The sequence below is a fragment of the Elaeis guineensis genome, chromosome 14 (assembly GCF_000442705.2).
Source record: "Elaeis guineensis isolate ETL-2024a chromosome 14, EG11, whole genome shotgun sequence".
In the NCBI taxonomy this organism is placed as follows: domain Eukaryota; kingdom Viridiplantae; phylum Streptophyta; class Magnoliopsida; order Arecales; family Arecaceae; genus Elaeis; species Elaeis guineensis.
The window spans coordinates 61,252,066-61,267,063 of NC_026006.2; the positions used below are offsets into that span (position 1 = coordinate 61,252,066).

General features: G+C 42.3%; 2 protein-coding genes across 3 annotated transcripts; both read left to right on the top strand.

Moving 5' to 3' along the window:
• The first annotated feature begins 3,328 nt into the window (after positions 1-3,328).
• On the top strand, positions 3,329-7,307 carry LOC105057325 (GPN-loop GTPase QQT2). 2 transcript variants are annotated; one of them, XM_073248593.1, is made up of 8 exons: positions 3,329-3,492; positions 3,559-3,732; positions 3,865-3,995; positions 4,096-4,318; positions 4,410-4,700; positions 6,223-6,428; positions 6,516-6,822; positions 7,018-7,307. In XM_073248593.1, the coding sequence occupies exons 2-7, from the start codon at positions 3,661-3,663 to the stop codon at positions 6,772-6,774; spliced, it is 1,182 nt and encodes a 393-aa protein (XP_073104694.1). In that variant the 5' UTR covers positions 3,329-3,492; positions 3,559-3,660; the 3' UTR covers positions 6,775-6,822; positions 7,018-7,307. The 2 variants fall into 2 exon arrangements, with proteins under 2 accessions (XP_073104694.1, XP_073104695.1); XM_073248594.1 differs by having other exon boundaries at positions 3,330-3,492; positions 6,516-6,777.
• Positions 7,308-9,758: 2,451 nt separating this feature from the next.
• LOC105057324 (probable NADH dehydrogenase [ubiquinone] 1 alpha subcomplex subunit 5, mitochondrial) lies at positions 9,759-12,790 on the top strand. The gene is made up of 2 exons (XM_029268191.2): positions 9,759-10,203; positions 12,453-12,790. The coding sequence occupies exons 1-2, from the start codon at positions 9,876-9,878 to the stop codon at positions 12,635-12,637; spliced, it is 513 nt and encodes a 170-aa protein (XP_029124024.1). The 5' UTR covers positions 9,759-9,875; the 3' UTR covers positions 12,638-12,790.
• The last annotated feature ends 2,208 nt before the right edge of the window (positions 12,791-14,998 follow it).

Sequence of the window (14,998 nt, forward strand, 5' to 3'; positions counted from 1 at the left end):
AGAGGCGGAGGCCGTCGCAGGTATTCTTCTCCCTCGATCTCCATTAGGATCTGCGCACGGGGAGCGGAGAGAGGAGTGTAGGAGTCATACCTGGGACGCACCAGCCTCGGAGTCTGTCGACGGGGCGATTTTTGGATCTATCGGGGTGGAGAAAGCCGACTATTGGTCGGGGGCCTGCTTGGTTCGGCGAGCTCCCGACCTTTTCTCCGCTTCTCCTTCGGACCTCTGGGCTCGGCCAAGCGTCGGTCGGACGCTCCTTCGTCCGCGCGCATATACTTGTATGCGCGCTCCAGTAGCTCGGCATATGTTCGGGGGAGGGTCTTGTCCAGAGAATAAGTGAATCGGGACGACCTCAGGCCCCGCTTCATGGCTGAAACAGCCATGTCTTCGTTGAGATCCCGGACCTCGAGCATGGCCGCGTTGAATCGCGCCACGAAGTGTCTGTTGGGTGGATGTCTGGCCAGGACACCACCTCCCAAGATCCTTTCCAGTACCACGCGATGCAGCAGGAAGAAAGAAAAAACAAAACAGAAGAAAAAACAATCAAAATACGTGGATCAGCCACAAAAGGGCTCGCCTCCACGGGGCATGCAAACTTCACTATGAAAAGAAAATTTTACAAGAGGAGACCTCACCCTCAACCCTTGTACACCCAATTCTCTCTCACATGAAGTTCCCCTCACAAAAGCTCTCTCTCTCTTGGAGAACCCCCTGAACCCCTGAAGAGCCTGGCGACCGCTGTCCAGGAGCCTCCTGCTCCTTCTCTCACAGCGCCTCACGCCTCTCTCCCTCCTCTCGGTTCGTACGGCGGCGAGAAACCGAACACTTCCTTCTCTGTACATGCACAGCCCTTTTAAAGGGTTAATCGGACTTTAAACCTTGATTAGAGAAGGATTAGGAGTCCTAAACAAAGCAAAAAAACCCTCCTGACCGTCGGATCAAGACCGGGAGCGTCCTCGACCCTTAGATCGCACTCCGGTCCACGAAATAGGGCCGTGGACCGCGAGAAACGCGTGGGAAACGCCCACGCGGTCCGCAGACCGCGCCGTGGACCACCCGGTCCACCGTGGACCGGGGATGGGCCAGCAGGCCGCTGGGTCGCGCGTCCCGCGTGGGCCTGGGTCCCGCGTCCCAGCGGGCCTGGGACGCGCGTCCCGCGCGCCGCCGCCTGCGGCCGCGCCACTGCCGCCCGCCGCCGGTCGCCGGCGGTCCTCCGCCGCCTCGATTCTCGTGCCGACTTCGAAAGCTCGTATCTCCTCCATCCGAGCTCCGTTTCAGGTGATCTTGGTCTCGTTGGACTCCATTTTTTGCCGCGAACCTCACTGTGGGCTCAATGTGGGCTGAATCTCGAGGCGTCAAATCCTAACAGTGTCGGAGCGTCTCATTTTCCCCCTGCTTGAGGGAGAAAAGGCTGTCCGACGTTCGCGGCGGCTTTCGGCTAGTGCTGAAATGGGCCACGAACGAGTGCTCGAGCTGCGCGAAGGAATGGACACTGCCCGATCGAAGACCGGAGTACCAAGCCCTGGCAGCCTTGCGAAGCGTGGCGGGAAAGCCGATGCAGAAAAGAGCGTCGGTTGCCCCTTGAATCGTCATGAGAGCTTTGTAGCTCTCGAGGTGGTCGACTGGGTCAGTGGAGCCGTCGTACGGCTCCACGTGCGGCATCTTGAACCGACTGGGAATCGGCTCGTCGAGGACCAGTCGGGAGAGAGGTTGGGCGGTCTGGAAGTCGACGTCGTTCGAAGACCTCTGACCGTCCGTCTGCAGTTGGGCGAGTCGGCGGTCGATTTCCTCGAACCGTCGCTCGTAGTCGTCCGCTCGTCGATGCTGGGAGACCCCAGGGGTGGAGCCTCCGGAAGATTCCGAAAGGGAGGCCGACGGTGTGCGCGGCCGCTTCTCCTTCCTTGCCCGTTCCAACGGGGAGGGAGAGGGCCGCTGGGACCGTCGGTCGTCGCGCCGTGGTCGTCCCTCCTCCTCTCCGTGGGAGCGCTGTTGGGAGCGCTCGCACGGAGGCGACAGGGATCGGCGCGGTCGTCGGCGGCTGCTCCTGGAAGGCATAGGCCGGGCCGCCGGTTGCTGCTGGAGGCTTTTGACTGCGTCGGTCAGTACGGTCATCTGCCGTACGATGGCCGCAATCTGGGCCTCCGTGGTCACTGCAGGTCGCGGAGAGCTAGGCTCCGCCGCCGGTGGTGGTGGAGAGGCCTCTTCCCGGCGGGAAGAGCGCCTGGCCGACCCAGTGACTCTCGATCGTTGAGCTCTTGTCTTTGTCATAACTTCCCCTTCCTGGCGCGCCAATCTGTTGCGGCCAATCGCCTCGTCGCCCGATCGCCGTGGAGCGTGCACCTGCAAGAGGAAGTCCGCACTGACCGGAGGCGGCTCCGGCGGGGACCCTCCGACGGTCAAGTCAGGGAGGTGACTGGGCAACAGTGAAATGCAGACAGAGAGCTCTGAGAAAGAGAGAGAGAGAGAGAGAGAGGGGCGAGCCTGCGTATGTGGGAGAGACGGGCGGATCGATCCCCTGCACTGTTGCCTTCCCCGGTATATATAGTGGAACTAGGTATGGCGCCGTCGTTAATGGCGCGGACAAGTGAGGAACTGTCAACTCACTGTGGACTGTCAGAGTCGCCGTGAGGATGTCACATCGCCGCGGGGGCTGTCAAATCATCAAGGTTGACAATGCCTCTGGCAGGACAATGCCCCTGGCAGGACAATGCCCCAAAATGACCGTGCCGCATATTGCTGTCAGAGCTGACAAGACCTGGCGGCTGTACGGCGGTTGGAAGAGTCAGCCGACCCTAGGTCGGCGGCCAGTAGAGTGGCGTCGAGTTCCTTCAGTCGGTCGGCGAGCTTTCCGTAAGTCGGCCATCAGGCTTCTGAGTCCAATCGGTCGGGGGGAGATACGTCCGACATACCCTCGGTCGGTCCGGTCAGCCGGCCGTTCCGACCGTCTATCGGTCGGTACGTCGTCGGTCAGCCGGGCAACCGGTCGGGACGCCAATCGGTCGGCCGGTCGGTCGGTCGGTCGGTCGATCGGTATCCCCCAACACTATCCTTCTCCTCCGTAACAACTCCCTCTATCTATATTTCTTTCTTTACGATAATTCATCCATGATCTTATCTTTTTTCTCCAACTCTCTCTGTTTCTCTCTTCCTTATCTCTTTTTGATAATCCATCCACCGTTGATAAGTGAATGTGTAGGATTATATCGCTAGTTTGATATATTTTAAAATTAAAAAAAATTAAATAAAAAATATTTATAATTTATCTAAAAAAATATAAGCACTCGTGTCCGAAATATTTGGCTATGCTGGCACATAAATCATAGAGTACACCCGAATCACAAAGTCCTGAGCAAACCTCTCGAGAGGGCGTGCGGCCCTTTATTATTCCTTCCCTCGAGGCCAAGCAACAGATGGTGGAAGCTTGGAAGAACTCTAGTCTCGAAAGTCGAAACCCTAGCAAGTGTTACGATCGATCCTGCCTCTAATCCTTCGGTATCCCTCTCTTCCTCAAAACCCTAGTTCTCCTTCTCATCCTGATTTTTTTTCTTCTTGATGTAGCATTTCCCGGAACAGGGATATCCATGGCAAGGAAGAGGGCGCAGAGGTAAATTAGTGTTTGATCTCAGTTTGAAGGTATTTAGAGGTGTTTCGGCGCTCGCAATGGATATTGATTCGGGTCCGAGCTCTAGCAAGCCAGTGCAAATGGATTTGGAGGAACCCTGCGACAGTGGGGTATGAATTTATCTAATTTTCTTGAATTCTTTTTCCTGCTGTAGTGTATTCTTCTTTATCTTTTCTTGGGTAATTATAAAAGAATTGTACCTTGGTAACCCGTATTATTGTTCATCATGTTGTATTTGTTAGTCAAATTCAAAGGGTAAAGAAAAGGAGGAGCTTTCCGAATCGATAGACAAATTGCACATATCTGAATCGTCGTCAAATGGGAATTTCAAAAGAAAGCCAGTTATCATCATTGTTGTTGGGATGGCAGGCATGTAATGCTTCTCAAAAAAATCAAAAAAAAAAAAAAAAGAAGTTAGCTTTTGAGTTCTTTCTTACCTAATCCTCCAAATTGGGTTTGTTTCTTGCAGGGAGTGGTAAGACTACATTTCTTCACCGGTTGGTTTGTCACACGCAATCCTCAAACATCCGTGGATATGTTCTGAACCTTGACCCCGCGGTTATGACGCTTCCATTTGGTGCCAATATCGATATAAGAGACACTGTTCGTTACAAGGAAGTAATGAAGGAGTACAACCTAGGTCCCAATGGTGGAATTCTTACATCGTTAAATCTTTTCTCCACAAAATTTGATGAGGTGGAATCAGTTTCTGATAAGATATCTTTTCTTTTGTTTCTTCAATCTTTATATTCTGGTTTGAGTTGTTGCTAATGCTGTCTGGTTTTAGGTTATATCTGTCATCGAAAGGCGGGCTGATCAACTTGATTATGTTCTGGTGGATACACCTGGTCAGATTGAGATATTCACTTGGTCAGCTTCAGGAGCGATAATTACAGAAGCTTTTGCTTCCACTTTCCCAACAATCATTGCTTATGTTGTTGACACACCTCGATCAGCAAACCCAGTAACATTCATGAGCAACATGCTTTATGCAAGCAGTATTCTTTACAAGACGAGGTTGCCTTTGGTGGTGGTATTTAACAAGGTTGATGTGGCCAAGCATGAGTTTGCATTGGAGGTATTGAAAGAATATGAAACCAATTTATTCTTCCATAATTTCTTTTTACCCTATTAGTACATTACATGTGCTGACTCTGATGTACTTGCTTTTTATTCTCTGTGTCCACAATTATAACTCTGTAAGTGGATGAGTTAGTCATTTGTCTATTACAGATCACCATATGATGAATTCCCCTGGATGCTGTCTCCATTTGCTGCTAGGTTATATGTATTAAAGTTAACAACACCATTGGTTGAGTCAATTGATTTTTATTATGTCTTTGGATTGTTCAATTAGATGTCACAAAGGCCAAAATGTTATAGGAGTACGAGGTTCTGGTGAGATTTCAAGGCATATGGAGTAGTAAATAAAGAAAGGTAGTTTCTTATAATTATTGCCACAAGCAATGCTGAAAGATGTGCTTATCTGCTCTGAGCGCAGAACTTCATATAAGGGGAGGTCTCGATGGAAAGCGGTGTTTGCGTTAGTAAAATCCTAATTGCATGGTTGATGGATTATTTGATATTGTTTCATAAAGTATAAATTATTATAGAAGATGGTGACTTGATATCGGACCTAAATTTTCAGAATTCTTCCTAGAATTGGGGAAAAACCAAGTGGGAAATGTAGGTAAAGAAATAGGTGCATTAAAATATGAATTGGAGTCATGTTTGCAACTCTTGTTCATTAAGCGAACATGCAGAGAACTAGAGTAGACTCTGAACCTATGGTCTTGTTCATATGGCCTATGATTTTTTCTCTTTAATTTTCTCCAAAGGATTGAATTACATGTCATGTATGGTATTAAAATTGCAAGCCATTATTTGTCGTTGAGTTTGATGTGATGGAATAGTTTAAGGAAAATGACCATATGGTATGAGAACTATTTTGGGTATAGTACGGGACAGATTTAAGAAACATTTTGATACTTCATGAGTGGATCATGACTAATTGAATTGTTTGTGAATAATGAGTAATTATCCAAATCATGAATAGCATGAAGAATCAATTGAGCAATGGCTATTTTTTGTGTCAAGAAATTTCTGCTATCTACATATTCCATCTTCCTTTCTTCCTACTATCTTATTTTCGTTCTTGGGAGCTGCAGTCTACATTTGTGGTAACAGAGTTTGCTGTGACTCTTTTACATAACATGGCTATCATGGTATCATCTATCTCTATGAAAAGCTCCATTATTTTAGTGGAAAAACTGATCTAACTTGACTCACCTCAGAATCCATTGTGCTGGTAAAATGTGTCCCTTACAGTAGTGAGCAGTATATGATCTAGAAATATTTTGGCTTTTGGAAGTTTTGTTCAACACTTGACAGCCTATTACTATCATGAAGGTAAAAGAAATAAACCTATGCTAGAAGTTACAAAATATGCTAACAAGGTCACTCTGCAGTAGTTACTCGGCAATTTTCATCTTCTGTTACCTATTTGGTCCATAATCTCTACTGAGTTCACATAATGTAATTTGCTCTGTGTTGTTTTGCTTGTTGCAATGTATAAAGACTCTTTATTGTCTTTGAAATAGTGGATGGAAGATTTTGAGGCATTTCAGACAGCATTGGACACCGATGCATCATACACATCAACTTTAACAAGAAGCCTCTCTCTGGTACTAGATGAGTTTTATAAAAATCTGCGCTCTGTTGGAGTTTCGGCTGTTTCTGGTGCTGGAATGGAAGCCTTCTTTAATGCGATAGAAGCAAGTGCTAAAGAATATATGGAGAATTACAAGTATCAACAGACGAACTGGTTTTGCTGCAGTATTTCAGTTTTATCTAAATTCAGAATGTAAATTCATTTTACATTGTACTTTTGCAGAGCTGATCTTGACAAGAGACGTGCTGAGAAGGAACGGTTGGAGGCAGAACGCAGGAGGGCAAACATGGAGAAATTACGAAAAGACATGGAAAAAACCAAAGGACAAACTGTAGTGCTAAGCACTGGTTTAAAGGACAAGGAACCTGCTAGTAAGATGATGGAGGAGGACAATGAGGAGGAAGAAGAGGAGGAAGACGAGTACATCAGGTTTTCAGAGGAGGATGAGGAAGATGAGGAAGTAGCCCACTTTGCATTCTGAAGTGTATGCCATCCTTCGCAATTCTGATTTTAGAAGCATTCATCAATCGTAAATTCTTTGATGACCTACTCTTTTAAAAGCAGATTCTGACCACCACACATGACGATTTTCTTGCTCATATTTATTTGTTCCTACTGAGTGTGGGATTTCATAGCGAGCAGGCATCAGCTGCAGTGAAGTTGGTTTCTTAATGAACTCTTGATTTGTTTGTTAACCTTGCTGATTGGGATTTTGTGGTCGCAGTGTCTTAGTGCTGATCCCTCCAGCCGTACCTTACGGAGCATATGACCAGAGTGCAGGATCAACAGATCAGCTGGCGGCCAGAAATTTAGTTATAGATGTACGCTTTGCGAACATCTCAAATGTGCTATTGGATGTTACATACTTTCTATGGGATGGTTAGCAGATTTAGTTGATTTAAAGAATGTAATTAGCTTTGGAGAAATCACTATTGTGGCCTATGCGTAGTTTTGACTCAACGCAAAGATTATTCTAACCTTCATTATCCAAGAAGAATCTGTATTTTATCGTAATATTTGCCTGTGTTGTTTCTCGTAGATGGCGCAAGAAGATTAAATGCATATACGGTAGTCTTTTGTAGATCAAATCTTACAGGGGCTCTATTATGGCTGCAGAAGCTTACAGGCCATTGTAAAAGCATCTTGCCTTCAGGATTGTCTTGAGTTTAAAGATCCCGGCTATTGTTAGATTTTCGTTGGAAGTTCTCCAAACAAACTTGTATGGAATACTTATCAGAATAGACTATTGTCATTTACTCATTTATCAAATTCATCCCTTTTTTAAAAAATTATTTTATCAACCATCTATACGGCATGTGTCTTACTTGAGTTTTGTGAGAACCATTTTTGTTTTTATTGACTATTCTTTCCCCTTTATTGATGGGTTTATCATGGCACATCATATTCTTCTCTCTCTTAAATCAAAAAACTATAGAACGAACTACCAAAAACTCCATCCTAAATCAATTCAAGGCAGTGCAAGTTAATATTTTCCCGTGCACCCACCTAGAATTTCCCCGCTTGACAGGACTGCAATACATACTAGTATTTGAATCAGTCAGACTGGATAAATCCAAGATCTGTGGTTTCTCTTCATTAACTAAAACCGATCATGAGATATCAACAAGAGTTCTAAAGTCAGCCTGTTAAAGATCAAAGCTCCTACTTCGTTGGAGATTCTCTCAATCCTCTCCATAGGAGCCTAATTGCTCAGCTGGAATTGGAATAGTAAAGGAAGAAATCAACAGTAATAGAGGTTAAGCGTTAAATAACGGCAAAAAGTTGACAAGGGTGGTTGAAATATATTACTTAAATTAAGAAATATGGTGGTAAGGAAAAATGAACCTTGCTTCAGTGTTCACAATGGACATTTATACGCTGGGACTGTATGGTCATTTAGTGAGAATTTTGTTTTGCAAGCCCTTTGGGCACGCCACAATTTTTAAGAAATAAGCAGGAGGACATAACTATAGAAATTTGGAAGCTAAGGAAAATGTTCTACATTGTATGCTAATAATTAGCAAATTAGTCCATGCTAGTGATTGTGTTTTATGGAGGACAAAATCTTCTTCTTCTTCTTCTTCTTCTTTTTCTTGATGCAAGCGGGTGGTGTAACCACCCGAGTATATTATTTTGGATAAGGTGTTTACAGTGAGAACAGAGTGAGTTTGGCTGACTTCGGTCAACCAAGCAAGGAGATAGTTTTGCAGGTTTATAGTTTACAGGTTTTCAGAAATACTATTTTACAGGTTTGCACAAGAATTGATAATTTTTTCTTGGCACTATTTTGTCAATTTTTGTAGGGTTTGGATTAGGATTAGGGTGAGGGCATAAAGGATCAAACTATGGTCAAAGATACGTAATAATTGGGCTTAACGCTTGTATTTTTAAGCTTGCCATGCCATTGTAAATGTTTTTGCTGATGGTGACGTCTATTATGCATACATACATAAATTATATATATATATATATATATATATATATATATATATATAAAATAGAGATTTAGTTTATGTAAAATTCTTCATTCGTCGTGTAGACACCGGTATTAATATAGCCGATATTAATACACTCAACTATCATGAAAGCCTATCACTCAATATACAATATATATTAACAATACCAGTATTAATATACTTGATCATCAACAATATCTATTACTTAATGTACAAAATTAGGATATTGAAGCTAATTTATTATATTGTTAGTTTTGAGCCCATGCGTTTCGCACAGGTTCTAAATCTGATCATGTTGAAATAAAATTATATATAAATAATAAAATAATATTCATTCAAATTTTTAATATCATTTTTCATATTTTTAACTATATATATAAGTAAACTTTAATTGTAAGAATGTAATAATAACATACATTAATAAAATAATTTAATTCATATAAATAAGATTTAATATAATTTTTTATTAATCTCAGATTTGAATTTAATGCTTGAAGAATTGTTAGGTATGAAGATACATGGTACAGAAAAAATTGCTTACGTGAATAATCTCAAATACTAAAATTTTTTTTCTTAATTTCTATTTTATAATATATATATATATATTAGATATTAGGTTGTATTGCACTTAAAAATGGCATATTAGACGGCATTAACAATATTGGTTAATGATATAATTTTTAATTGATTATAATTAAAATTTATTATTTAATGCATAACATAAAATTGATTATTGAAGATTTTTATTTATTATAATTTATTATAATTTATTATATTATTATATTATATTTTAAGAGTAGCTGAAAAGAAAAAAAATCATATCATATATTCTATATCATGCTGATTATGTGCTAGTTTGATTTATAATTGATTCATCCTGGCCGTTCATGTTTTGAGCCCAATGACAAATCCTATTATTCTCCTTCCTCCCTAGCTCCTACCATCATTAGCCGTTGGATAGGGATCCTACCGCGCCCGACGTGGCTTAATCTCCGAACCCAACTCACTCCTCCTCCCTCACCCTCAGTGCCTCGAGAAAGAGGGAGCGTTCCAAGAGCTTTCTGGATCGAGAAAAGAGAGAGAAAGAAGCGAAAGAGAGAGAGAGAGACCGCGCGCTTGCGGCACGATGTTCCTGCGGCGGATCTTGACCGGGGGGATGGGGGCGGTGGCGATGGCGAAGGTGAAGGAGACGACGGGGATCGTGGGGCTGGAGGTGGTGCCGAACGCGCGGGAGGTGCTGATATCGCTGTACAAGCGGACGCTGAAGGAGATCCAGGCCGTGCCGGAGAACGAAGGCTACCGGAAGGCCGTCGAGAGCTTCACCCGCCACCGCCTCCAGGTCTGCCTGGATGAGCAGGATTGGGAGATGATCGAGAAGCGCATCGGTTGCGGCCAGGTCGAGGAGATCATCGAGGAGGCCGAGGACGAGCTCAAGCTCATAGCCAAGATGATCGGTGCTTCATTCCATCCCCCTCTCTTTCCCTTTTTCTAATCTCTTGTTCTATTGCTTGCATCTGATCTCTGAGACTGGAAATTTATCGCCTATCGAATGCATCCCCATCTCTAATTGGATTAAAGATGACCTTTTTTTTTCCTAAAATTTAAACGAGGAAAACCCTAAACCCATCTTGCAGTCGTATTCTATCTGGAAGTCAATTTCTTTGTTTTATCTTGGTTAGGTTTCTCTTTTGAATGAAGGCTTTTTGAGATTTTGTAGCTTAAAAATCAATTTTTTATGGCAAAAAAGAGGTTTCTTTTTTCGTAGTGGGGATGCTGTAGATATTAGAAATTTATTGATTTGAGTGGTCGAAACGAGGGAAGTGCATTTGATCGTATAATACCTATTGACCTTTTCTTTGTTAGGTTCGCTGGCCTGTAGATTTTTCTGAAACTTTGTAGCATAAATGAGTTTCTTTCCGGCTTTGCCATCTTGAGCTGGAGAAAACTGGTGAAAGTTAGAAATTAGTCTATTGGGTGGGAACTCTGAGGAAACTAGTGAACTTGATCTCATATACCCATGTCCCACACCACACCCCCCCCCACCCCCCCCGGCCCGGTGCCGGTTATTGCTTTCTCATAGGGGTGAAAGTGGATCGGATAATAGTCCATTCAGATCTGTTTTCATATCTGCATCTCTCCGGATGTGGATAGATATCGGATTGTGTAATCCTATTTAATTTTTTATAGCATTTATGAACTTTTAAGGAAAAATGACCATATTAACATGCTATTAACTTGATTTATCATCCACTTAGCAATATTTTTGATTCTATAGTCATAAATTGTAATTTACGACTTATATCCGTATTTATATTCATATTTCTGATGTCCGATTTATATCTATATCCATTTAAAATAAATATGGATATGAATTTTTGCATCCGATTAACATCTGGATCCATAGCTGTATTCGCCCAACAAAACAAATATGGATATGCATATACCAATATCCAATCCAATTTTAGCCCTGCTTTCTTGCGAATGGAGGCATTCTGATTTTTTTACATTATAAATAGTTCCCCCCTGGATAATTAGAATGTTTCAGAAATCAAAAGTTATCTTTCTTGAGTGATAAGGTCCAGGAATGAGAAATTTGTGAAGTGTTGCGAAAATATCAGCCTTAGAAGAGGATGTGTGTTGGATTCCCAGAAGCAGTAATCAGATTAAGTCACTTATTTGGCTCTTTTTTTTTTTTTTTTCTTTTGGTGACACTTCCATTAATTTTTCTCATACCCAAATCCAACCCGGGTGTTGGAGGAAGCCTGAAATAGTGAGGAGCTTCTACTGCTCTTTTGAGAGACTTAATAGAAGGATTGCTCAATTATTCAACCTTAGAAGAGGATGTGAGTGCTTGATTCTTAAAGCCTCTGGCAAGTCTAATTCTGTATCTTGGATCACAAGTAATCTTTTACGCTTAAGAGTGATGAAGTGGTAGCTGTCAGTCCAACTTATTGCTAGTAGTCATACATTAAATGATGGTGGGTTCACTGCTATGAGCTGTACTGCAAGTCTGCAAGTAAGAATCAAAGAGATTGCTAACCAGACAGGGAATTCAATCTATAGCCTGGGGATTCAGAAACGATTCATGGAACTTGACCCCACATTTGATGATTTATAAGGACTTGGGAATCCATTTACATAGTTATACAAAATATAATAAAGAATCTTTTGTGGTTTCCTGGTTCTAATTATTGGGCTGAATTCTATATGTAGTGGGACTAAGTATAAAGCTTTTCATTTTTGCAATCTTATTTCCATGACTCTTGGCCCACACTGCAATTATATGCAATTATGTGTTAATGGGGTTGGCCAACAGGCCTAGGTTTAGGATATATTGGGCCAGGCCTTGAAATATGCCTATTGAAAACTTTGTGTTTCTCAGCCCAAACCCAGCCTGTTAGAAAGCAAGAACTTATGTCATTGTGCGGTACTGAGGACTGGCAGCAGAGAGGCACTGTTAAGCATTTGCGGCTTCCACTGTATTAACTGTGCATCACTTTGGGCTGAGATATCTAGAGGTCTAGTCCTTGATGTTCAACACTTGCATTTTAGGCTATAGTTGCAAGTGACTTTTGTCAAATTACTGTGGATAACGCATGTGATAATGAGCAAACAAGTTGTTCACAGGGCAAGAAGTCATTTTTATTTCATTGCTAATGTAAACTTATATGCTGCAGCTTAAGTTTTGTTATTTTGATTGCAGAATGGGACCCGTGGGGTGTTCCAGATGATTACGAATGCGAAGTCATTGAAGATGATACTCCAATTCCGAAACACGTTCCCCAACACCGACCTCCTCCACTTCCTGAAGAGTTCTACAAGACGCTAGAGGCAATTACTTCGAAACCTGCTCCAAAGGATGAACCTTCCACTCAATCAAAGGATTAACATTATGATGTTGTTTGGTTCGAACAACTTTTCATATTTCAAGCTATTGCCATGCCTCTTGTTTGCTGCTGTGGTTTTTATTTAATGTTTGTCATGGATAAACTGGCTTATGAGAAAAATAATGATGTTGTTTGGTTCGAACAACTTTTCATATTTCAAGCTATTGCCATGCCTCTTGTTTGCTGCTGTGGTTTTTATTTAATGTTTGTCATGGATAAACTGGCTTATGAGAAAAATAATGGTAGGAAATACATGTTGCTGATGTATCTTTAACTCATGAACCTTCATTTTCATTGTCATGGGTTGAAAATTTATGCATGACTTTGGCAGAGGTGATAGTTATGACTTTGGATGATGTCAAGTGCCAGCCAGATATTTAGCAAACAGCCGGATAGTTTTATGGTTTATGTTAATTTGATACCAAATCTTGTTTTGATGGTGTTAATTTCCAGCCAAACAGGCAGCATATCAATCTTTTCTTTTTTTATGTTGGTGTTAATGTGATGCTGAAACTTGTGGGGATTAACCCGAAGTTGGAAATAATATCTTGTTCTTGCAAACTTATTGGCATAGCCAAGCGGTAGCAGTGACAAATCTTTCTTGCCTGTCTTTTGCTAAGACATTTGAGACATGCAATATTGGCATCCTCTCTTGTTGACAATGCCAGGACACTCAAAAAAATAGGATCTTGAAAAGGCTATAATTTCAGAATATGATCCACTGAAGGATTCCAGAATAGATGAGTCAAAATTTGTTATCAGACCTGCGGCTTATTGTTGTTCGTTGTTCATGCTACATTATTCTCCTCCCTTCTTAATCTGCAGGATTTTGTGAAGTCCTATAGCAGCACCTGGTAGGTGGAACTCAATGTCTGAAGCATATTCCCTGATGTTAGACTTCAGAGACCAAGCTGATGTCTGCACAAAAGTTGAAACTCAGGGCTTGGTCATGATATTTTATTGCGGTAAAGGGAGAGCCCCAATCGCCCATCAAAAGATATTGTGCGTTAAAAACAAATGGAAAGTGAGTGATTAAAGAACGGATAGAGTTAGTTCAATCAAATTTAGATTCAACACCAATTATTTCAGGACCTATCTAGAAAATTTGAGAATTAAGAGTTTTTTCCATACAATTCCTTCATGAGAACATTCCAATCCATCCTTCTCAGCTTTTATTCTTTCTTCTTTGTTTCTTAGACCAAGTTAGGGAAAATGTGGAGACTGGTGGGAGCCATTGAAGTTGGCTGAATCGAGGCCAAGCTGGTGGTCATTCGGTTGGGCATCGGAGTGCAGGGGCTCAGATGGCTGAACCGGTTGGCTCTGCAATTGCGTTTGGCAAACCGCGATCTGGGCTTGGGTCTCAGCCAGCTCACGTTGTACCATGTGTATCTCTTGCTGCAGCGTTGAAATTATTCCTACACTCCCATACACTGGATCTCGAACCCGCCAGTAGGCTTCAGAGGAGATGGCATCTGCTGCTGGCGACCGCTGGTCAGCCGGGAGTTGCTGCCGCGAAATTAGGTGCAAGTGGATTAATATATACATCAAGGTTGGAGCAAATTTGAACAAAGTAGGACATCCAATTCTAGGTTTGGATTATACATCTAGGCCTTCTCCCATATTATGGATAGGAGCCAAGTCACTAGGTCTTGATCCTTGGTGCCAGAGCAATATTTAGTGACGGCCAGGAGAGACAGGGTTTGCACCCTAGATTCTGGCTAGGATGCACAAACCACAAATAGAATATTACAAAGTCCAATTGACTTTCTGGATGCTAACAAATCAAGGTACTTCTACAGTCGTTTCCCTGTCATACTTCTCTGAGAATCTATGCTGGCTAGAAAGTATTGAACTTTCTGCAAATGGTACTCAAATCATCTTCAGATATGCGCATAGGATCCCAAGATTCAAATTGGTTGTTTTCACAAAATAAATGAGAAAGCCACCTCACATGTATATCAAGGTGATTTCAGCGGCATATCTTAGCCAATAGGCCTTGTCTAATAAAGATTAACTTAATTTCCAAGACCCCGTAGAAAGAGTATCTTGACCAAGTACCATTATCTGTCACTTGAACGTTCCCTTTGTTTCTTTCCCTTTTTTTTTTCTTTTTTCTTTTGAAAAGAAACTGACGATTTTACCAAGGTTAAAATTTATACAATGGGAGCATGGTAAGACCTTGTCTCACGTATTTCCCAACTTCCAATGGGACATTCCTCCTAGTCATTCAACCATATGAACAGGAGATTTTGATCTCATCACATTAAATGATCCAACTAAATGCAAAAACCCGATCCCAAAGTTGCTATAAATAAAAAAAAAAAGAAAGGAAAAATAAAAACAGATATAGTTAAGAGATTGC

Excerpts from the sequence above, each read along its gene's own strand:
- LOC105057325 (XM_073248593.1), top strand. The coding sequence starts at position 3,661 with ATGGATATTGATTCGGGTCCGAGCTCTAGCAAGCCAGTGCAAATGGAT. Across the intron at positions 3,996-4,095 it reads GTTGTTGGGATGGCAGGCAT|TGGTAAGACTACATTTCTTC; the intron begins GTAATGCTTCTC and ends TCTTGCAGGGAG. Across the intron at positions 6,429-6,515 it reads GAATATATGGAGAATTACAA|AGCTGATCTTGACAAGAGAC; the intron begins GTATCAACAGAC and ends GTACTTTTGCAG.
- LOC105057324 (XM_029268191.2), top strand. The coding sequence starts at position 9,876 with ATGTTCCTGCGGCGGATCTTGACCGGGGGGATGGGGGCGGTGGCGATG. Across the intron at positions 10,204-12,452 it reads GCTCATAGCCAAGATGATCG|AATGGGACCCGTGGGGTGTT; the intron begins GTGCTTCATTCC and ends TTTTGATTGCAG.